Source organism: Phacochoerus africanus, chromosome 1 (assembly GCF_016906955.1).
Source record: "Phacochoerus africanus isolate WHEZ1 chromosome 1, ROS_Pafr_v1, whole genome shotgun sequence".
NCBI classification, from domain to species: domain Eukaryota; kingdom Metazoa; phylum Chordata; class Mammalia; order Artiodactyla; family Suidae; genus Phacochoerus; species Phacochoerus africanus.
Window position 1 is genome coordinate 134,372,713 of NC_062544.1, and position 25,051 is coordinate 134,397,763.

The 25,051-nt window shown below is 43.5% G+C and overlaps 1 protein-coding gene across 1 annotated transcript in view; it reads right to left on the reverse strand.

The window, feature by feature from the left end:
- Positions 1-872: 872 nt before the first annotated feature.
- SHQ1 (SHQ1, H/ACA ribonucleoprotein assembly factor) overlaps positions 873-25,051 on the reverse strand; it is a 108,698-nt gene continuing 84,519 nt past the window's right edge. Inside the window, exon 11 of the mRNA XM_047779233.1 lies at positions 873-1,938. Within this exon, the coding sequence (XP_047635189.1) occupies positions 1,386-1,938 (553 nt within the window). The 3' untranslated portion in view covers positions 873-1,385. The remainder of the gene's footprint in view (positions 1,939-25,051) is intronic.

A 25,051-nucleotide genomic window follows, 5' to 3' on the forward strand; every position in this document is an offset into this window, starting at 1 on the left:
TGGCACCCAACAAGATAAAATTCACAATGTGTGACATCCAAGCAAAAAGGACCAGGCATGTGAGGATGACTCATCTGAGGACTTGTATCTAGAATTTACAAACAACTCTCCAAACTCAAAAATAAGAAAGGCAACCCAGCTTAAAAAAATTGGCAGGAAATTTGAACAGACACATCACCATAGATATGTGGATGACAAATATGCACATAAAAAGATGTTCAATGTTACCAGTCTTAAAATGCACATTAAAACCAGGAGATACCACTTCATACCTATTAAAATGGTAAAAAAATGTTTAAAACAGACTGTACCAAGTGATGACAGGAATCAAAAAGAAGTGGAAATGTCAGTGCTGCTACTCTGAGTGTAAATGGTGCAAACACTTTGACGGTTTCTTAAACTGTTAAACATACACCTTCAGACGGCTCCATCATTCCACTCTTAGATATTTACCTACGAGGAATAAAAGCATATGTCCACACAAAGACTTACACACAAATGTTCATAACAGCTTTATTTGTAAGAAGCCTGAAAGCTGGAAACATCCCAAATGTCTATTTAATGAAATACCACTCAGATATGGGAAAAAAACAAAAATCCTCGATACATGCCCAATCAATGAATCTCACAACATTTACTGAATGAAATAAGCCTGATAAAGAAGAGTATATGGGGGTTCCCTCTGTGGTACAACAGGATTGATGGTGTCTCTGCAGTGCCAGGACACACAGGTTTGATCCCTGGCCTGGCACAATGGGTTAAGGATCTGATGTTGCCACAGCTGTGGTGTAGGGATCTGATCCCTGGCCTGGGAACTCCATATGTTGCAGGGCAGCCAAAAAAGAAAAAAAAAAAACAGAGGAAGAAGAGTATATGTCACACAGTTCAATTTATATTAAATTCTAGGAAATGCAAAGTTTTGTACAGTGACAGAGCAGATCACGCTTGCCTGGGGAATAGGGGTGGGTGGCATGCAGGGTTGGGGATGGAAGAGGGGTAACAAAGGGGCCGGAGGACACCTGAAGATGGGGGGTGAGTACAGCATCTTGAGGTTGTACTGGTTTCATTTGGCATTCATGCCTTTTCAGCACTTCTCACACCATCCACTTTAGGTATGTGCAGCGTTTCTCGGGAAAGCAGTTCAAAATATGAATGGGTTCTACATTCTAGAGATTCTGACAGAACTATTATTTTCATCTTCAAATACTAATTGCACTTTAGTTCAAAAAAAACTTTAGAACTTTATTTTTAAAAGTGCAACATGAAACAACAGGCATCAACATTAGGTCACTGACAATGTTATAGATATTAAGAAGTACAAAGTGAAAGTGAAGAATTCTAATTGAATGATAAAAACCAACACGACCTAATGCAACCATGCAGAGTCAATCCTCTAACGTCTGCTGGCCATCTCTCTCCTGAATGCTGCCCTGCTTACCAGCAGTGGAGCCCTCAGGCTCGGAAATGTAAACTGTAGTCTCCAGCTGTTCTCTGAGCTCCTGGATCAGGGGCCCAGATGCTCCAGGAGCCCGGGAAGGGGCAGGTAGCTGTCCCTGACAGATATCAGACCTCGGAGGGGCCTTGTCTCTGCATATCAAACCACTGTCAAGGAGCAGGGCAGCATGGCTGTTCTCAACAAAGGGACCAAGCAAGGAATTTACTGCCCCAGATTCACTGTCTCTGGGCTCCTCTTCTTCAGAGTCTGAGTCGTCAGTCTCAGATGAGAAGGTGCTGTCTGATTCCTCTGAATCGCTTGTGTCAGAACTGGAGGCAGCCTCCTGCTGCCCAGAAACTGACTGGGCTCCTGCCGTTGATGCAGTTTCTTCCTCCTGGACTAGAAGTGCCGCTGCTTCCAGTTCTTCCAGTTCTAATCCCAGCTGGGCCTTGGTTAGGGATGCTTCCCTTAAGGCGTCTGAGAGAGCTGACAGCTTTTTGGACCTTGAAAACCATTTTAAAAAGAAATATTAGGACTATTTGGTAACTGGCCTGGGAACGACAAGGTCCACAGATTCAAGAGCTAAGAAAATAAAGCTGGATCCATACTTCAGGCGGCACATGAGGTTAAGTCCCCAAAGAGATCAAAGATGTAAATGGAAAAAAATCAACCAAGTATTATAAGGAAACATAGGAGTTCCCGTCATGGCTCAGTGGAAACTAATCTAGCATCCATAAGGACACAGGTTCAATCCCCGGCCTTGCTCAGTGGGTTAAGGATCCAGCGTTGCCATGAGCTGTGGTGTAGGTCACAGACTCGGCTAAGATGCCACGTTGTTGTGGCCGTGGCATAGGCTGGCAGCTACAGCTCCAATTAGACCTCTAGCCTGGGAACCTCCATATGACTCGGATGCGGCCCTAAAAAGACAAAAGACAAAAAAAAAAAAAGAAAGAAAAAGAAACACAGGAGATGTCCTTACGACCCTAAAGTGAGGAAGGCTCTTCTAATTATGACTCAAAATCCAGAAACCACAAAGAAAGGCAAAGAATGATAAATCAAACAATAAAAAAACAACAATTTCTGTGAGGCAAAAGAAAAATCATAATAAAAATCAAAAGGCTAATGCAAAATTGAGAAAAATATTTGCAATTTTGCAATTTATATCACACAAGCAAAGCCTAATTCTAATAGAGTTCTTAAAAATGGAGATAATTAGGAGTTTCCGTTGTGGCTCGGCAGAAACAAAGGCAACAGGTATCCATGAGAACGTGGGTTCAATCCCTGGCTTCACTTAGTGGATAAAGGATCTGGTGTTGCTGTGAGTTGTGGTATATGTCATAGATGTGGCTCGGATCCCGCATTGCTGCGGCTGTGGTGTAGTCCAGTAGATGCAGTTCTAATGTGACCCCTAGCCTAGGAACTTTCATAAGCTGAAGGTGCAGCCCTAAAAAGACCAAAAAAAAAAAAAAAAAGATAACCATCAGAAAAAAAGGGGTCAAAGACACAAGCAGACAATGCTCACCAAAAGAAACACAAATGACTCTAAAATATATGAAAAGATGTTCAACAACTTCAGTCAAATAAGGGAAATACAAATTAAAATCATACTGAGATGTATTTTTTATATATCAGATTGGCAAAAATCCAAACATTTAGTAACCCTGCCAGCAAGGCTGTAGAGGAGAGGCGCTCTCATACACTGTTGGTGAGAGAGTAAAGAGCTACAATCCTTATAAAGGAGAATCTGGCACTAACTTTTAAAATTGAAAACATACATATTCCTGATGCAGCAAAACCACATCTGGAAATTAAACACATATGCTACACAACACAGGTCCAGAGTTATTTACCACAGCATTGTTTTTAATACTTCAAAATAAGAACCAACCAAATGTCCATCAACAAGGCACGGGTCAGATCAGCTATGGCATATCCATTCGAAGAAGAGTCTACAGCAATGTAACCAGAGGATTTCCAGGGGCTAACCCAGATACATGGTTCATCAGCAGCAAAAGGCCTGCCATAGGTATATGCAGCCTTTTAGGTTAAAAAAAAAAAAAAAAGTAAAGAAATAAAATTTTTTTTTGTTTTGCTTTTTAGGGCCGCATATATAGAAAAAGAAGTTCCCAGGCTGGGGTCGAATTGGAGCTGCAGCTGCCGGCCTCACCACAGCCACAGCAACGCCAGATCCAAGCCACATCTGACCTACACCATAGCTCACGGCATCACTGGATCCTTAACCTACTGAGTGAAGCCAGGGATCGAACCCACATCCTCATGGATCCTAGTCAGGTTGGTTAACTGCTGAGTCACTAAGGGAACTCCCAAAACATGTTTTTATTTGTACACTTACTTCTCCATGAACTCTGGAGAGCTACAGAAAGCACAAGCTTTTATGTGGAATGGGCACTGCAGGAGCCAGGAAGATGGAGGATGACAGTGAGAGGGAGACTTTTCACCACATATTTTTCATTTTTAAACCATCTGAATGTAATACCTAGTCAAAAGTTTTAGCTAAAAAAGAAAAAAGGCAGTATCAGAGAGCATCATGGGATGTTTCTTATTTTTACCAGAAAACCACCTCATGCCATTTCAGAGGATACCTTTGCTAAATACACATTACATTATAATGAACAGGTAAACTTTTTCATTAACTTGGATGCATTTTAGTTGTTTTGTTTTTGAAGCAACATATAGCACACAGCAGTTCTCCAAAAACTACATCTTTGTTGTTCCAGAGAGGAAGATTTGATGTGACAAGTGGAAAAAAAAAAAGTAGCAGTAAGTGAAAACAGTAAGCGTGCTGATGTGGCTCCTGTGTTTCCCTAGCTCCAAAGATTAAATGGGTGGATTGAGACAAACTGGATGAGGTGAATTCACAGGATAAATTCAGTCATCAAAGTGCAGTCTATCCCATAATATTGGGGAAATGAGGCTTGGTTTCAGTAGAGCTGAAGTGATGGATGGGGATTTTCATCTAAGTGCTTGGACGGACCTGAGACCCCTTTGTCTCAAAATATTTAGTGTAATAACGACTTCCTGCTGGGATGCACCCCCACCCCCAGGCTCTCCAGAAGCTCCACTGCAGTGGTGTCCCAGGGTGAGTGGGACGAGGACAACTGTCATCATGGATGCTCAACTTTCTCTGAAGTGAGGAAAACCCTATGTTTCAGTGCGGAAACTGCCAGAGCTTAGACAAGGAAAGATGGCCCAGAGTACAGAGGAAAACTCAAATGAGATTTTCTGGAGTTGAATAATGATTCACCAAGGGCTATAACTCTGGGTGAACTCCAGGTGGTTTGAAGCATCTCTAAAAGCAAAGTTATGAACTAAGATGGGTGCAACATAACCTGTTCAAGATGGCTGTAGATGATGTCCACCACACGTCCTAAAACCATGGCTACCAGTGGTCAAGGATCAGGGTGGTCGGAGCTGGTGGACCAGTTTAAAATCTCCTTGCTGCAAGGCCCGGCCAGCCTAAGGACTAGTCAGTTCATTGCCGTCCTTCTTGATAAAAACAGTCCTTCCTCTCTGGGTAATGAGACACAGCTTTAAGAGATAAAGAGGAATGAACTCAGGGAAAGAAGAGAATGCCTCTTATTAAGTTATAATATGCAAAATAAAAATTTTAAATAGAAGCTTTTATATGTTGGTGACCATACATCTCACAGTTTCTACAGTCATGATAAATACTTTCAACAATACATGAAGGATGACACCCCGCAAACATCACCACGCTTGCTCCTAATGACAACCCTGGGAATTGGCTTCATTTTTATCCCATGTGATAGATAATAAAACAGAAGTCAGGAGAGGTTAAGAGGGCTGGGAGGGGATGGCTCAGCCGACGAGGCCCTGTCAGGACCGGAAGCCCATGACCCTAAGCCCTAGCACTCTCCCCTCTGCCACAGGGCCTCCCACAAATGCTCATGCTCTGAAAAGGTCCCCGTCTTAAGGCCACATTCTTGACTCCTTCCCCATCTGATGCCACTCAACACCTTCTAAAGGAGCAAGCTGTGATTCTGCACAAGGCCCAGAATTCTCCAAAGAAACTAGGATGGTCTCTTTGGCTGAGACATCTTAAATCAAGGATACATCTAAGCTTTAACTACAGAGGTTGGAGAATTGGGAGGGGAAAAAAAATTTGAATATAGTAGATACATCTACTCAAGTTAAAACTATTTGCGTCTTACTGTCTACTATAAAAATATTACATCTGTCATTTATAACATTGTAAGTATGGAACCTCAAAGCCCCTTACCTATAATTCTGGCTCTTTTCAGAAAGACTACCTCATATGTACTGGGACTAAAAAGCATCAACTCTTAACAGACAGGCAAAAGTGGTAAGGATGAGTCATGTGACCCAAACAGAAATGCAGGCCTATTACCAGCAGAGGTGAACTTTTACCCTTCAGGGGAAAGTCTGTTTCTCACTTTTAGCACTACATTATGTTTAAGGTGACCCACTTATACAATATGTGTAAAAAATGGATATGTTGATTTTTCATTCCTCAACACCCTGATTCATCTCTTTTTTTTTTTTTGTCTTTTGTCTTTTGTTGTTGTTGTTGTTGCTATTTCTTGGGCCGCTCCCGCGGCATATGGAGGTTCCCAGGCTAGGGGTTGAATCGGAGCTGTAGCCACCGGCCTACGCCAGAGCCACAGCAACGCGGGATCCGAGCCGCGTCTGCAACCTACACCACAGCTCACGGCAACGCCGGATCGTTAACCCACTGAGCAAGGGCAGGGACCGAACCCGCAACCTCATGGTTCCTAGTCGGATTCGTTAACCACTGCGCCACGACGGGAACTCCTCATCTCTCTTTCTTATTATCCCAATTTTACTACCTCAAGGTGGCTAGTTCCCCAAATTGATATTAAAGTTCTGACAGAAACTTTACAGAAGGAGCATTCTTAACTCAAGGCAAGGTAAATGCTAAGGTAAAAAGTGATTAAAAATTTCAAAATATCACTGGTATAGAATGTGACCCAAGAGTTTGAGGAATGAAAGTTGGCCTTGTTTCTATTCTATTTTACACAGATAACTTAGCAATCACTGTTCACAGAAAAGGAAATTATTCCTTTGGAGAAATATATTAAGCCATGAAAGAGTAGCCTTTTTGTTCTTTCAAACACTGGCACAATTAAAGTTGGTTCTAAGTCACTCCTTATAAATTCTAGACTCTAACTCTGTAATGGCCTTTCCATTTCAGAAAGCACCTCATTTAACGCAGTTAGTGGTTTTTCACTGTCACACTCAAAATAGACCAGGCTAGTTCATGTCAAAAAGCCTTGTCAAATGACATTATTCGTTAACCAGAATGCTTACAAAAACCAGGTACATGTGGATATACTCAATGAACACATATGGTGGGTTACCAGTTGTACTTACAGTATATATTTTATAATCAAGTGAAGAACTCTTACCTGTTAAGATTTGTTACAGGGTGAAGGAATCAGGATTTAAGACACATGCTAGATCACATTCATGTCGTATTTTAATAAAATCATACTCAACACAAGTTTTTCTTAGAAAATTTCTGGAAATGTAATCTTGCCATGTAACTTAAAAAAAAAAAAGAAAAGAAAAGAAAGACCTTCCATTCTGTTTATATATGTGAAATAACATCATATTTGGAGTTTTTTTTTTTTTAAATTAAAGACTGCTTTCTGACAAGTTACAGTAAATCCAAATACCATGAAAGAATAATAGTAACAGCTGAGAGTATATGCCTTTGCAATGGCTAAGCTGATATAAAATTTCCTCAATTATTTTATATTTGGTGACAGTTTAGGGGGGGAAAGGCAGGGGTGGGAGGAACCACAGCCTTATGAAATAGCCAAAACAAAGTGCAAAAGGAGCCCTAAAAAGTAGGAAAAAGAAAACTGGGTATAAATAGAAAGCATACATCCTGTTTCTTGCTGTAGAGTTTTGTCTCAAACTATCAATCAACTTTTCACCACTTCCTGCAATAGCAGGTCTACTATAAATCTCAATAGTAACTGACTAGGTTTCATTTCCTCTGCCAAAACCTGCTAACCTGCCAGGCATGACATACTGACACTATTGCCAGCAACTGATAATGCAGGACAGGACTCCAGTGAGGCCACTCCAGACACATACACTTAATTTCAAAGGATACACACACACACATACACACACACCCCATCTCAGGTTTGTTCTGGAAACAAACAATATGTCAGCTTTCCTTTTAAAGGGTATTGATGACATACCAGATCCTTAACTTTCTGTGCCACAGGAGAACTCTGGGCGGGGAGAACCCTACTAATTTTAATGTAGAAAATACTGCATAAAAAGAGTTATTTAGGCCATATTGAGTTCAGGCCAAGGAAATAATTTTTCATCCCATTTTCATCTTGACTTAATACCACTCTTTGGACCTAGGTTATGAAAAGTAACACCGAGTCCATGGCTCATGTGAATAATTTTCCAAAAACTCCCTGGATTAGTTTCCAGTGGCTATCATAACAAGCTACCACAAACTGGGTGGCTTAAAATAGCAGAAATTTATTCTCTCACAATTGAGGCTAGAAGTCCAAAATCACGGTACCAGCAGGGGTGGTTCCCCCTGAGGGCTCTGAGGGGAGAATCTGTTCCATGCCTTTCTCTGAGCTTCTGGTGTTGCCAGGAATTCTTGGCTTGTAGACACATCACTCTAGGCTGCACTTCTGTCATCACTGGGCATTCTCCCTGAGCGTCTGCTGCCTCACATGGCCACCTTTCCCCTAGATGTGTCTCTGTGTCTCCTCTCAAGAATACCAGTCATACTGGGTTAAGGGCCCGCCCTACACCAATATGACTTCATCTTCACAATTACTGACACCCACAACAACCCTATTTCCAAATGAAGTCACATTCTAGGGTTCTGAGAAAGATATGAACCGGAGAGTGCACCATCCAACCCAGTACAGCCTGTCTTTCAGCACCACCACCTCTGGCCCAAATTCATGTCTGTCCTACAGGCAATATACATTCACCCATCTCAACATCCCCCAAGTCTCAACCGATTTCTGTATCAGTTCTAGAGTCAACGTCTCATCTAAATTAGGTATAGGTGAGACTCTGGGGATGCCTGCCCTGAGGTAAAATTCCTCTCTGTCCACAGATCTGTGAAATTTCAAAACTTGTGCATTTCCAAGGTACAATGGTTGGACAGGTATAGAAAAGAAGTTCCCATTTCAGAAGGGAGAAAATGGAAAGGATAAGAGTTACTGATCCAAAGCAAGTTCACAAGGCAGCAGGTCAAATTCCATTAGTTTTTGAGGCCTGAGACTAATCCTCAGGGGCTTGATGCTCTGTCCTCTGGGCCAACCCACCAGGGTGGAAGCTCCACCCACTCCAGCCTTGGCAGCCTTGGTTCATATCCTCCCACCTCTGCCCTCTTCCATCCAGGCTGGCTGTTTCTCTGCTGTCAGTCTCCTGCAAACGTCGAGGGCTCCACACCATCAGGCAAGAGAGTCCTTCACAGGTCCTTCCTGGATGCGCCCACCTCCCTTCCTTACGTGTGCCAGATGGCTGAGCGGTTCCATCAACCACAGGCTTAATCTCTTTAGCCAAAGACTGTCTAGCCACACCCTTGGCCCCATTTCCAGAGCACAACTATCTGTATAGGCTGAGAAGTTTCCAAATCATTGAGTGCTAGACACTTTTTACTCAAGAAGTCCTCCCTTGATTTACCTTTGCCTTCTTTCATTCTACTCTAAGCAACAAGGAGAAACCAGGCTGCACCTTCCACAATGGGAATCTCCTCGATTAAATCTCCCAATTCTTCCTCTTAAGTTCTACTTGCAGTCACGTTCTCTGCCTTTAGCAAGGATCACCTTTCCTCTAGTTTCCAATGAAATGTTCTTCTTTTCCATCTGAGACCTCACTAGAAGTACTTTTCACACTCCTATTTCCAGCATCATTCTATCTGTGATATTTTATAGAGAGATATATTTTTTCTAAGAAAACAGAAGCTTTCTCTGTAGCTCTCTTCACTTCTTTCCAAGCCCTCATGAGATTCACCTTCAACATCCATATTTCTACTAAATATCTCTTTAAGGCAATCTAAGATTCTTTCATCACGCACTCCAAAACTTGTCCAGCCTCTTCCAGTTCCAAATCCACTCCCACAATTTCAGGTATTTGTTACAGCAGCACTCCACTCACAGCAGTAACAATTCTGTATTAGTTTGTGGTGGCTGCCATAATAAGCCATCAGGAAATGGTGACTTAAAACAATAGAAATTTATCCTCTCACAGTTCTAGAAATCAAGATAGTGACAGGGTCTGTTCCTCCTGGGCGCTCTGAGGGGACAATATGTTCCATGCCTTTCTCTTAGCTTCTGCTGTTGCTAGCAACCCTTGGTGCTCACTGGCTTGTAAATATATGGCTCTAAGCTCTGTCATCATAGGGCATTCTCTCTGTGTGTCCATTTCCTCACAAGGCTGTCTTCCTTCTGGGTGTATCTCTGTGTCTCTTCTCTCCTTATAAGGATACCAGTCACCTTGGGTTAAAGGGCCATCCTACTCCAGCATGACCTCATCTTAACAATTAACTGCATCTGCAAAAACTGTTTCTAAATAAGGTCACATCCTAAGACTTTGGGAAGGCTGTGAATTTTGAAAGGACCCCCTTCAAAATAGTATGCCCCCTACATCTCTGACAGATAGTACAGATGTTCATTAATAGAGGATAATTAAGACCAAAAATAGATCACTTAAAGTAGATTAACATAAAATAGAAGCCAAAATTTAATAGTAAACAGTGATTTTAAAAAATGTTAAGATTCCACCTTGAGACAAAACTACACAAATAAGTTTAGAAAATATTTAACAGGAGTTCCCGTCATGGCAGAGTGGAAACGAATCTGACAAGGAACCATGAGGTTGCAGGTTCGATCCCTGGCTTCGCTCAGTGGGTTAAGGATCCGGCGTTGCCAGGAGCTGTGGTGTAGGTTGCAGACACAGCTCGGATCTGGCATTGCTGTGTCTCTGGTGTAGGCTAGCGGCTAAAGCTCCAATTAGACCCCTAGCCTGGGAACCTCCATATGCCGTGGGTGTGGCCCTCAAAAAGACAAAAGAAAAAGAAAATATTTAACAATATTAATATGTAGATTTTAATTATGTACTAATTTTGAAAAGAAAGAAAGAATGAAATATTAACTGTAATTATAACTGGTCTAACAAAATTGTATTGTAGTACTATGTACCTGATGTTCCTCACTTCAGGTTGGTCTTATAGAACAGAATCATAAAGTAATTTTTTACAACTAATCAGTTCAAGGGCCTCTCAATCATGTGATACTCAAGTCAATGTTTTAACAAACTAAAGGCTGTCCACTCCTGTCACTATCATTGTAGCATCTTCTTCAGTTGTTAGTAATTCCACACTTCCAAGCCTGCCAGCGGTTCTGTATGGTTCAAGTACAGCTCCTATATTACTTCCACTGCCTTTGTGAAATCGTTGACCTTTTGCTCAGTCTGCAACTTATCAGCACTGTACAATATCAACATCATCAAAAGGTCAAAGAACAAAAACACTGGCAGGATGGGTGGGGAAGATGCTAGAAAGGAAAGTGATAAGCTAGAATCGGGACTAAATTTATTAAGTGGTTTGATTCAACAGTATTTTGTGTTTTGACCATCATCACTTTTTGTAACTTTCTAAGTTCAGAAATTCAACTTACAAGTATTCAGAAAGACATATATACGGCTGTACTAGATACACAAACACATACACATGCACAAACACATACACATGCACACACACACATTTTTAGAGCAAAGTAAAAAAATTCACGTAATCAAGAAATTTCTATGATCCAGCAATGATATTTATGTTCATATGATCAAGCAATCCCACTCCTGGGTATATATCTGGAGAGAACTGTAATTCAAAAAGATACATGTACCCCTATGTTCACAGCAGCATTATTTACAACAGCCAAGACATGGAAACAGCCTTAATGTTCGTCAGCAGAGGAATGGATAAAGAAGATGTGGTACATACATACAGCAGAATATTACTCAGCCATAAACAAGAACAAAAATGCCATTTTGCAGCAACATGGATGAACCTAGAGATTATCATACTAGTGAAGTGAGTGAGAAAGAGAAAGACAAATATCCTATGATATCACTTATATGTGGAATTAAAAATACAACACAAATAGGGAAATCAGTGGTAACAAATCCAACTAGCATCCCTGAGGATGCAAGTTTGATCCCTGGTCTTGCTCAGGAGTTAAGGATCTGCCGTTGCCATGAGCTGCGGTGTAGGTCACAGACGTGGCTCGGATCCTGCTGTTGCTGTGTCTGTGGCATAGGCCGGTAGCTGCAGCTCTGATTCAACCCCTAGCCCGGGAACTTCCATATGCTGCATGTATGGCCCTAAAAGAAGAAAAAAGCAAAATAAAATATAATGCAAATGAATATATCTAAGAAACAGACTCACAGACATAGAGAACAGATTTGTGGTTGGCAGAGGGGAGGCGGAGATAAGATCGAAGGATTGGGAATTTAAGATTAGCAGGTGCAAACTGTTATAGATAGGATAGATAAACAACAAAGTCCTACTGTATAGCACAGAGAACTATATTCAATATCCTGTGATAAACTATTATGAGAAGAATATATACATATATAGCTGAATTGGTTTGCTGTATAGCAGAAATTAACATGGCATTGTATATCAACTATAGTGAAGAGTGTGCCTCTAGTGGGTGAATGAAGGTCTATCCAAATCCAGAGAAGCTATCATTTGCTTCAGCACTGACATTCATCTGAGAAGTGGAAGGGTGAGGGTGATAGACAGATTAAGAAGGGCACGAGGTCCATAAAGAACTGTTTGAGGGAAGTGCATTCCATCCTGTCCTTGAAATCGTTCTGCATTTATGCCAGACCGAATAAAATTAGCAGAGGTGGAAATATGAGTTTCGTAAACTAGCCACAAAATTTCCCTCTACGCCCCCCACAATCCAGCAGAACTGCTTTTGCTGAAATGTGCTCTGGTGTAATCTCCAAAGCTAGGGCTCAGAGCCAATTTCCAAACTGGCCCCATGAAACTCTCAGAACTGTGCCACCGGAAAGGTCTCCCTTGCCACACCGGCAGTGATCGAAGTGCAAGCTGAGAGCCACCTGTGTGATGGACCATCCCTGGAGCTCCTCCTCACCTCCCTTTTTGCTTTGTTGCTACCTTTTTATTAAATTCTTTTATCCCCACTTTATTTGCATCATCTTGTTTTCTACAGACAGAGATGTTTTAAATAATTTCTGGTACAAGACAGGAAAGAAGTAATTCATGAGTGAATCCAAATAACTCGTTAAGTAACACAAAGAAGAGCAATGTCAACAAAAGGCCTTTGTAGGGGAGAAAAGGATATGCGAAAACAGAGACTACAGGGCCAAGGCTGAGACAAGCACACCTCTTCAATCTCTACAATTACTCTAGGAGTCATGACATTTGGGGGATGTCAGACTGCGACAATTCTGACAATAATTCTGCCTTTCATCTATGTGAAAAGGGAAGACCATGTTGTTTAACTGTAGAAGTGGAGTATTTTGACCTATTAACTGTTCAAGTGAAACAGCTGTTTAGATGCCATTAACATAAGTAGCGGTCAGTCAACAAGAGGGAGAAGGCATTAGCAGGAAGGCCGTAGCAGAAGGAAGGTGTTGTAGGGGGGAAATGTCCCTCACGAAGATACGTTCAAGCCCTGACCTCCAGCACCCGTCAGTGTGGTCTCAGCTGGGGAAACAGTCTTTACAAATGTAATCAAGATGAGGTCACACTGTGTTAGGATAAGCCCTAAATCCAATGGCTGAGGAGGGACTGATGTCCTTATAGGACATCATGTGAAGACACAAGGACACAGAGAAGACCATGTGACGATGGTGGCAGAGTGGAGTGATGTGTCTACAAGCCAGGGAAAGTCAGGGATTGCTCACCACCACCAGAAGCTAGGAGAGAGGCATGGGAGAGGCTCTCCCTCAAGCCTCCAGAAAGAACCAATTGATTTTGGACTTACGGCCTCTCTAAAACTGACAGAATAAACGTCTGTTCTTTTAAGCCATCCAGTGTGTTGTCATTTGTTACCACAGCCCTAGAACACTAAGAGAGAGGCATATACAGGGATGAAGATCTTTAGAGCCAAAAAGAAATTAGAAGCCATGTTATACCAGTTCCTGGTTTTACAAATGAGAAAATGATACCACCAAAAACATCGACAGCAGCAAGGCACAGGAAAGTTCCCTTCATTTAATAAAACGCAGAGAACGGACCAGAATGTTTCCAGTTTCTCTCTGGGTTTAAAATGGTACGCTTTTACACTTCTCCATCAGACACTGACGCTCCGTTTTGACGCTCCGTTTCCAACCTGCAATTGCTTCTCAGAACACTCAGAATAAAACCCAAACTTCCCAAGTGAGGATGAGGTCCTGGACCTGACTGTCTGGGGTGGGGGGTGGTGGGGCATTTGAGTCCAGGTCACTGTACCAGCTCTACTCACCATCTTCTCTCCATCCTGAGGAACAATGATGTATTCTCTCCTCAAAGCCTTTGCACGTGTTCTTCCTTCTGGAACATTCTTACCTCAAGTCTTCCCAGTTGGCTCCTACTCATGTAGGACTCAGCTAAGCTGCCCCTCAGAGAGTCATGCAAGGAAAGTCTACTTAAAGCAATGCTTTCCAAGGGCAGACTGTGCCACGGGACATACAGCAAGCTGTCTTTGCCTGGCATGGCACACAAGTAAACCGTCCAGGGTGGCTCACACTCCACCTGCCATCCTGAAGGTTGAGGGTGCTGTTACCTCCACTCCCCTGAAACCCACCGGGGGTGCCACAGACCACAGGCTGGGATGCTCTGCCCTTCATTCTCAACTTCTTACACCAAGATTTATTATCATGAACTTGGCATTCTAGGACAGTTTTGAGGTCTACAGAAGCGCAAATTCTGGCTAAATTTTCAAACATGTCCTTTTTTTGTCTCCACTTTCCCATCTTGAAAGCAGAAGGAAAATGACTGCTCCCAAACTTCCTGGCATACTCTGAGGAAGAAAGACTGGGGCAAGTGATTTAATGTGTTTATTTCTCTGTAAGCTTGTGCTAGATGCTAAAATTTTCCCTGGTTACAAAATATGAAGTTTGTGCGCTGTGTTGTTTTCACAACACTGAGACAGGAAAATACCCAAGTGCTGGAATGTCTACCACATGCACACACTGCAGCATGCGGCTCTCCAAAATACAGTGGAAGTCGAGAACTTTGAAAATCCAGAATATTTATCCGCTCACAGGCATGATGCACAGTGAAATGTCTTCTCCAATGCATAATGCAATGGCATGAACCAGTTACAACAGAACCATTCTGCGGTTTCTTTCTTTTTTTTTTGTCTTTTTTTGCCTTTTCTAGGGCCACTCCCACAGCATATGGAGGTTCCCAGGCTAGGGGTCGAATCGGAGCTGCAGCCGCCGGCCTACGCCACAGCCACAGCAACGCGGGATCCGAGCCGCGTCTGTAACCTACATCACAGCTCACAGCAACGCTGGATCCTTAACCCACTGAGCAAGGCCAGGGACCAAACCCGCAACCTCATGGCTTCTAGTTGGACTCGTTAACCACTGTGCCACATGAGAACTCCTCTGCGGTTTCTTAAGGACAATCTTGTCCTACCAAATGAACGAGAGCCACGCATGGGCCACTCCCTGGTTTGGGCTTTCTGAAATTATTAAATGTCTGACATATCACATAAGCTCTGCCTCTTCCCACTCACTTTGAACCATGGTTAATGTGATCTCTAAAAAAAGCTGGGGATCTCTGCTTTCCTAGGGACAATGTGATTGGACACAGGGAACAGACAGCTCCTCATGAGGGCTGGTCACAATGCTAGGTTGGCACCTGTGGGGGTGGGCCCGTGGGGCTTCCTATATTCATCCTACTAGAATGACTCCATGTTATGCCAAAGGCAGAGCTCACCAACATAGTAAGGGCAGCACTTTAACCTGTCTCCCTTTGTGGGGAAGCCAGAGCCAGGATTGCCATACTCGCATTCAGATGGCTTCTTGTGGGACCAGGGAAGGCTATGCCCTGGCAGGGAGTTGGGATGGCGACCATGCAGTGGGACTGGTCAGTAAAGGCAGGGAGGGGAGCACTCTGAAAATATGCCCACCTGCCATCAACTTGACATCCTGCCTCTTAATTCCCCACTTCATAGCCCTACAGAGCCACATCACTAGCTGGGATCCTTATTAATATGTGGTATCCTCAGGCCAATGTGCCAAGAGATTTTGTTAAAGGGGCCCCAAAAAGACCTTTAAAAAGTGATGCTGAGTTAGACACCTCACCAAAATAACGCTGAATAAATAAAGCCGAATGCAAAAGAGTATGCACCATATTGTTTCAGTTACACTAAGTTCTAAGGCAGGCAAGGCCAGAGGTTGGTGACAGACGGGAGAGGGTACAAGGGGCTTCTGGGGGTGGGATGGTCCTCTAAGGCATAGTTCTTTTTCTTTTTCTTTTTTTAAGGGCTGTGCTTGCAGGATATGGGAGTTCTCAGGCTGGGGGTTGAATCAGAACTCCAGCTACAGGCCTACACCACAGTCACAGCAATGCCAAATCTGAGCCACGTCTGTAACCTACACCAAAGCCACGTCTGTGACATACACCACAGCTAATGCCAGATCCTTGAGTGAGGTCAGGGATTGAACCTGTGTCCTCATGGTTGCTAGTCGAGTTCGTTACTGCTGGGCCACAATAGGAACTCCTAAGGCATAGTTCTTGATCTGGGTGATAGTCAGTCACACAGGTGTTTCACTTTATCAGAATTACTTGTATATTTATCATCCATGTCTTACTTCAACAAAGATCAGCTTAAAATAAACAAATGAACTAACAAGAGTCCTGGAAAAGAGGTTCAGGCTTCTGAACATTTGCCCAGGTAAAGGTGGTGGAGCCAGAGAGAGGAGGGAGGTGTGCTAAGGGTGCACAGGATCATAGGAAGGGCGCTGGTCTGCTCTGGGCAAATGTCAGGACTTCTAACACAACACTCCTCATCTCGAACTTCTTTTTAAACGGCATGGCATGTTCTACCAAACACAAAGAGAATCTCAAAATACGCCTAGAGAAAGATCCATTAGTCATCTCTTTCATCGAGCACACTGTACACAGAAAGCTGTTCTCTGTAGAAGTACATAGTACACTGCTGTGGAGGTGATACCTGAGCTACTGGTTAAAGTACTGTCTGTGGGTCATTTCAAATATCTTTTTTAAAGGCACCCCCCACCAAGACATTTGATCTACAGACCTACCTTAGTTCATTTTCAAGTAAGAATTAGAATTTTTATTATTTTTCCTTTTAACATTGTTTCTAAGCTTCCAATATTTCAGCTTTTCCATCAAAACCTTGAAAACTAGCCATCGGGAATCTTTTTTTTTTTTTGCTTTTTAGGGCCATACCTGCAATATATGGAGGTTCCCAGGCGAGGGGTCGAATCAGAGCTGTAACTGCCAGGTTATACCATAGCCACAGCAACGTGGGATCCGAGCCTAGATCACAGCTCATGGCAATGCCAGATCCTTAACCCACTAAGCAAGGCCAGGGATCAAACCCGCATCCTCACAGACACTAGTCTGGTTGTTACCACTGAACCATAACAGGAACTCTGCCACCAGGAATCTTTACATCTCTTGTATGAATAGTTTCCTCAAGGTGAGTGATTTGATCTAATTTGTTTATTATAGAGTGAAGCTTACCTTCTCAAAATAGATTTGTTTTTTCAATGAGCATGAAGGTTTTTAAGATCCCAGGCTGTATTTGTAATTCCAACCAAAATTTATACAGGGACCAAAAAATCCTTTCTCCTAGGAGCAGAAAAAAGACCACTAGATTGAGTTTTCAGGTACTTCCTTCTTCTCTCCCTCCTCCTTCCTCCTTCCTCATCATCATCAGCAGCAGCATTACAACCAGTGAAAAGAGAACTAGATGGAAAAAGGTTTTTTGGCTGACCATGGTCAATTGGGGTTCTTCCACTTTGATTTTGACACTTTCATTTTTTAAACAGAAGAGTACATTTTACCAACATATTTCTCTGTGAAATGAGACCTGATTTGGATATTATGGTCAGTCTTCTCAAATAACTACCAAAATTCAAGGAATCTCTTTTTGTACTAAACTCCACCCATGTACCAGCTGACACATAAATATGAAAATACAAAAAGACTCACATTATTTTATATTTAGGATAAAGTCTTAACAAGAATCAACTCCTTTGTTTTTATGATTTAAGCTTCCTGGTCACAAAAAGAACTATCCTCACCACTCTTCAGACTAACCCTGGGGGCTTTACTCTGCACACTGTTCCCTCCGGACTTACACCATCAGATTATAACACGTAACTTTCCCCTCCCTCTCATCAGCCAGAGACCAGGGTCATTTACATGTGTGGCTAACTCACTTCTAAATAAATTGTTAATTTCCTCAAAATTTCTAGAGAAAATCCCTAAATCCCTAAAACAATGCCTCATTTGAAACTCTTGGACCTGGATGGGTTCCAAAATCCTAACTTGTTTGTTTTACACTTTAGATAGGTGATTCTGGATGTGTCATACTACGTCTTACCTATTATCCCCGGCAGCAACCTGTAATCAAGTACACTAATTATTTATATAGCAAAATGAAATGTATGGTTAGTCACTCCAAGTGGGGTAAATAAAAACTATAAACGGCCTCACATCACCAGATGAATTTAGGCCGGTCAGGTTTTGTTATCCATTGTCCTGAAAATATTTCTGCTTTCAGAACTTTCTGGGTTTCAGAACTGAGGTCAAGGGGTGGTGGATCAGGATGACAAGTAAGTAGACGGGGCTGCAGCTTTTCAGCTCAAGTGCCCAGGTCCAAGGTCAGTCTTAGGAGAAACATTTACTGACCCCCTATTATGCACCAGGCATTGTGAATTTAATGGTGAAAATACAACAGACTCTGTGCTCTGAAGATCAGATCATCTTAGTCTGTGGTGGGCAAGGAGGAAGCCATCCTATCACGGTGAAGGAAGTCTATGAGAAGGATGAGCCTCGGAAGACCTGGGCACGTCCAGCTTGGCTTCGGGAGCCCAGGGTGAGGAAAGAATTCTGTGCCCACACTGCCTTCCACATGAAAACCATCTTGTACCTTAAAATGAGGGCAAGACATCTACCAAAGTCCTAATTCAGCCCAGGTGGACTACAATGCTTTTCTTGAAATTTCAAACATTAAATTCTTTGAGAGAAGAAACACTGATTTCTTCTCCTCTGCCCCTACTGTGCTGGTCTGTATACCGATGTTTTAGTCTGTCTATAAGGTACAGACAAGTTTTACTCTTCACAAATTCCATATTGGGAAGTCCGCCATTTGCCAAAATTCTTTTGTAACTTCAAGATCAATACTCCTTGGTGCTGTGTGGTTATTCAGGGACACACACAGAACAGTGAAAATCTTTAATCACCCAAAGCCCGTGTCCCCAACTGAGGTATGATGGGATGGGGCTCTGCCTTCTTGTTTCAGCTTTCACACTGTAAAAAAGGAACTTCTTCATGGTCAATTCAACTTTGCATTTGGGGGCTTTCTGTTGACAATTTCCCTGTACAAAATGGCCCCCAAGCTCAGTGCCCAATTGTAGTCTAGTGCACTTAAATGCCCAAAGGCTAGAATGTGTCCTGTGGAGAAAACATGTGTTAGGTGAGCTTTGTTGAGGCATGAGTTATGGTGCTATTGGCCATGAGTACACTGTTAGTCAATCGACAACATGGGTGAAACAAGGTGTCCTTAAACAAAAACGCTAATAAAGCAAGGATATGTACTGATTGGTTAATGAAACTATTGTGACCAGAGGCTAACACTGTCCTCCCATTGTTGCAAGTTTGCTAACTCAGTGTCTGCAACAACTTTACAGAACAGAGCTGCTGTGAATAATGAAAAGTGACTGTAACTTGGTACTGACTACAAGACCACAGAGGAGAGGCGACCATTTCCGTGGGGACAAGGGGGTGATGATGGAGAAGGTTTCCTATTATAAAAAGTGTCATCTAAGCTGAAACATTCTCAAGGACTATGAGGAGCTGTCCACGGCATAAAAGCGGGAAGGAGGTTTTAGTGCAGTGGGAGCCATGGCATCATAGAACCAGCCAACGGCCCCATTAGATCTCTGGCTCCATCCTCAGACCGCAGAACAGGTTGGCTGCATTCCACAAGGACTAAACATTGTTTGTGACAGGAAGGAGAGATGCAGGTAAGATGGTCTATTTATGAGAGACCTTGACTCTTAGAACACAAATTCCAAAATACCCATGGTTTCAGGTTCTCCTTTTTTCTCCCCCATTAAATCTCCCAGGACACTGATGTTTATAAACTAGAGCAGTCAGGCGCCACTAGCCTCTCCAGACCACAAGAATAGACTTCTCCTAACCTCAATCCAGGCCCCTGTCAAGATCAGCGTGGTCAGCAGCTTGGCACATACACACCAGACCCTGGTGGGCACAACCACCTCTCACGTGGAGGAAATGTAAAAATCAGCTAATGTAAAAGTCAGCTCAGGCTTGATGTATTCAATGACTGCCTTAGAAAGCCTTGGATTTGAAAGCCAGAGCAGACAACGATGCTGACAAATGCTCATTTACAGAAAATCAAAACTGAGAAAGGCTAATTTTCTTAATGCTTGCTTATGTTCTCTCAAAAACTAGTTCAACTAAAGTGAAAAGCAGTGTTCTATCAGGACATCTTCAAGTGACAGCGCTGAGCCCATCCAAGGGGAATTTTAAAATCGGTTTAATAAAAGCAATTGATAATCAACAAGGCACATTTAGTTTCTCTCCTGAATCAAGCCTTGCTACTTAAAGCATAGTTCCTGGATCAGCAGCAGCAATATCTCCCCAGAACTTGTTAGAAGTGCAAAAGCCGAGACCCCTGAACCAGAACCTTCATTTTCTTTCCCTGTTTTTTTCATCTTTTCTTTTTACAGCTGCGCCTGCTGCATATGGAAGTTCCCAAGCTAGGGGTCAAATCAAAGCTGCAGCTGCCAGCCTATACCACAGATACAGCAACACCAGATCCAGGCCGTATCTGTAACCTACCCCGTAGCTTGCAGCAACATCGGCTCTTCAACCCACAGAGAGAGGCCAAGGATCAAGCCCACAGCCTCATGGGTCCATAACCCACTGAGCCACAATGGGAACTCCAGACTCTGCATTTTAATAAGCTCCCCAGGGGATATAACGCTCAATAAAGTCTGAGAAGCGCTGCTTCAGCTGTGACATGTGAGAGTGATGACTCTGACCACCTTATTCTGGCTCTCAGCATCGCTCATTCAGTCTTTCCACATACCAGGGAGGATGGGAGGAGCATGAGGCTCTTCCTCATTCCTGGGTCAGCTCTTGAGGGCTAAGCATTTGCTATCCCTTCACACATTCTAGAAAGGGCGGCCTGACTCTGCCCTTGCCCTCTCTCACCCAGAGCATAAATCTGAACCCTTAGCCTGCATCTACTCATTAACCTTGGGTCCAAGTCAAAGTGCAAGAAGCCCTTCTCTAATGGCCCTCTGGCTCCAGAGTTCTCTCTATGGTTTTTCTTCTAGGCCAGCTTGACCCTGAGGCCCATTCCCAGAAACATCTCATCTCTTGGCCCTGATTCTACAAAGCCGGGGTCAGCTTCTTTCTTTGTACAGAATCTTCAACCTCTTCAGGGACTGCTCCCAAGGTCAGGCTCCAGAAGTCTGCCCCTGATCCCTCTTCTGTCCATTTAGACTCGGCCTCTTGCCCGCTTCCACTGACCTCCACCCACTTCTTCCTTACCACCACATACAGGACCTCCCAACAAGTAACCTCTACCTCCAGGTCTCACCGAAACAATGCAGCAAATTCAATTTTCATTCGCTCATCCAATAAATATTCACTGAAAGTACTATGTGCCCAGGCACTGAGCCAAACAGACAAGGATCCCACATGGAGCTTACACTCCTGTGGAGGAAAAGATGAACAATAAACAAAAACTAAGTAAACCTAGAGCAGGCTAGATGGCATAAATGATATGGAAGCAAGAAGGCTGAAAAGTGGCCCAAGAGTGCTAAGGGCAAAGGGGGTTCATTTTTTTTTAAGTGTTTAGAGAAGACCTCACTGAAAGGTAACAAAAGGGAGCACATACACTGAAGAGTCTGAATTGAGGAACCTGGCTTTAGGCTTGCTCTTTACAGAGTCCATTTCTTCCTGGCTTGAACCTCCAGCCCACTGACCTTAGTACAACACTCTCATCTACCCTAATCTCAGTCCTAAAAGCCAGGGGGATGTATATCCATTCCCACGAGGCTGTTTCTAAGCTCCGGATGGTGTATCCACACCTCACACGTTCCATCGATTCCACTGGAGCCTGATACCCAACCTATGTTGTCCCAAGTTCCAGGAAAATGACAACAGGCTATCTTACTTCTAAAAAGGATGACCTAGAGCTCCTGCTGTGGTGCAACAGGACTGGCAGCGTCTTGGGAGCACTGGAATGCAGGTTCGATCCTCAGCCCAGCACAGTGGGTTAAGGATCCAGTCTTACTGCAGCTGTAGCTTAGTTCGAGACTACAATTCATATCTGATCCCTGGCCTGGGAGCTCCATATGCCTCAGGGTGGCCAAAATAAATAAATAAACAAATAAATAAATAGGAAGACCCAGAGGTTTAGGAAAAGAGGAGAAAAACTCTGGCTAAGCCAAAGTTTTACAGCATTTCATCCATCTATAAATGTAAACTATATAAAATACTTGAGAGATTAGGAATGCATCATTCGAAAGGTAACTTTTCCCTGCTAAGAAACTGTGAAAGATGACAGAGGAAGGCCTCCTGCTCAGCCCCCAGGACAAGGGTGAGGTTCCTAGCAGGTCCACACCCCTGGTGTGGGTGGCAGATGGGGCATTAAAGGAGCAATTAATTCTCCTTTAAAGACGGAGCAGGCCCTGCTGTTGAAATCTACACAATTGCAGGCTGGAAGAAACCTGATAGGTAACTGATTCCAGGGTTGTTCAGCAGAGCTTTACATAATGACAGAGACGATCCAGGTCTGTGCTATCCAACACGGTGGCATCATGTGGCAACTGAGTATGTGAAAGGAAGTAAAGCAAATTTTCTTTTAATGAATTTATATTAAAATAGCCTCATGTGGCTAGGAATATAAAATTGGACCACACAGATCAAATGTAAAACCTGCATTTTCTGGGACAAAGATGAAGCCTAGACAAAGCTAAAGCCATAGGGCTGCCGTGATCTGGAACACTCCTGTTGCACCCGGGCACATGGCTGGAGGGTTTTTCCAGCTAATTCCATACGCATGAGCCCATGCAGTCCTTTCCTCAGCCACATGGGCTAAGCAAATACATTTGACTCTCCACATTTCACCAGGGCTCGGAGCAAACCTGTGCCTGATGCCACAGGGTAAACCCGGGGGATGGCCAGGGCTTCTAACATGCAGACCTGCTGTGTGCTGGCTCCCATGAAAGCAGTGACACCACATGGGTTATCAGAGGGCTTAGTACCTACATGAGACAAGATGCTAGAAGACCACACTGGCCAGAAGAACCATTGAACAATCTCTCCTACATTGGCGGATCCAATCCTTGACAAAACATTCATGCAGATTAAGTCTCCTAGCACAGTTTCAGCAGGATGGGAACTACAATTTATTCTCTATTTTAAGATAGTGACTGCAACTCTCAGCAAGCAGGTCTCAACTCGTTTGCTGGACATCTCTTTAAAATCCTGTGTTCACTTTATCATCAAGACACATAGGCCAACACTCTGCTATAATTAGAACTGAAGAGTTGCCAACATGTCCAATCACACCCAAATTACTACCTACGAAAATTACTGATTACTAAAAATAAGAATGAAAAAGTGGCTCCAAGATATCATTTGACTAAATGCAGGAATCCACAGTGCAACTGAAAGCTGCAGTCAGATGGCTGCTAGGTCCAAACCTGTTGGCTGAACAGCATTTCATGTTCCTCCAAGAACTGGATGCAAAAGCTTAATTATGGTTTGATTCCAATGATGTTATCAAAACACTTCCCACGTGGGGCAAGAGATGTAAGTGCTTTTCTCCTTTCATTCCTTGTGAGGGCATCCAGGTGGGGTTTTTCTTGGAGCCACCTCACTCTGAAGACATGAATCCAGCCCCACAAGGAGCACTTGACAATAAAGCAGGGAGGGCTGATGGCAGGGCGCGTGTGGGGCCAGGCTTTGATCACAGCTGCAGCTCTCACCTGCTTAAAAAGGCAGCCGCGGGGAGGCAGCGCTTCATCCCCTTGCTCAAAAACACTAGAAATCAGCAGAGGTAAGCTGACGGGGAAAACATTACTCAAACCGCTGACCCTGCTGCAGGCGGAGAAGAGCTGCCCTGGCTCGGCTTTGATTTTCCAGAGCTGAGCCCGAGGGAAGAGGCGGGCGGACTTTCTTCTTTCCTGGAACCCCTATGGCAAGGGGCAGGCCAATGGAGCCCAGAGGAATACCAAGTGCAGAAGAAAGGGAAATAAATAAATAAATAAATAAATAGGAACCCAGGCAAACCTGAGCAGTGGTGGAGCGCTGCCATCAGCAGCTAGGAAGAAAGAGCATGTCCCCAGGGAAAAGCCACTAGGGTTTTGCAGGTTTTTGTGAAACCATGCGGAGCTGGGAGCTTTGGCTATGATCTCTGTCATGCTGCTATCCTGCTGGGGGAGGCAAGTAAGTATGTGTGCTAAGTCTTCCTGATGCATTTCTACTCCTGTTGTTTAGTGTGTGTCTGAGAAGAAAACAACAGCAAACCTCCCCGGTCCGGGAAAGCAGCTGGAAACAGAGCAACACATGACCAGTTTTTTTTTTTCCTTGATACACACCAAGCCCATTCTCTACTTGATAAGCAGCCTGTCTGCAGCTTAATGGTCATTCACAATTTGCCTTTTTAAAGACAGGGTTTAGAATGAGCTAGCGGGTTGACTGGTGTAAGACTCATCCATCTGTGTTCAGCTTCAGAAACTGAGTCCACTATTACATGGTCACTGCTGTCACACTGATTGAGAGCCCAAGGTTTGTGGGTACAGCAGTGCACAAGCAAAGCCTGGCTCCTGCTCACATGGTGCTTGCAGTTTGGCAGAAAGAAAGGACAGGGTCCTCAGATCCAGTATCAGAGCCTGTACCCATTAGGCCAAGGTCACAGACTCGGCAGCCCTCACGCAGATGGGGTCAAGTGGAAGGGGCCAGGGTCTCTGTGGCACAATGGTGCACACTTGTCCCACATGATGGAGACAGCTGGCCTCAGCTCCAGCTAATTGTCACCATGTGGGGATGCGAGCTCAGCAACTGCTGGACTTCTGTCAGTTTAAGAACAGCTGTAAATCTAGACTTTTACATTAAGTCTTCCAATTTTCAGTGCTGACAACCAATTCGAAGTTTTAAAAAACTTACTGAGAACTAAATGTAACCCAGGCGCTTCTGCAGACTTAGCCGCATTTCCTCAATTCTTTAAAATATTCTATATACCCCAACACACACCTGCCATACCAACGTGACCAGTTTACCACTGCTCTCACACCTAGAACAACTGTTTTAACGTTGGGGATTTGCCTCAAGTT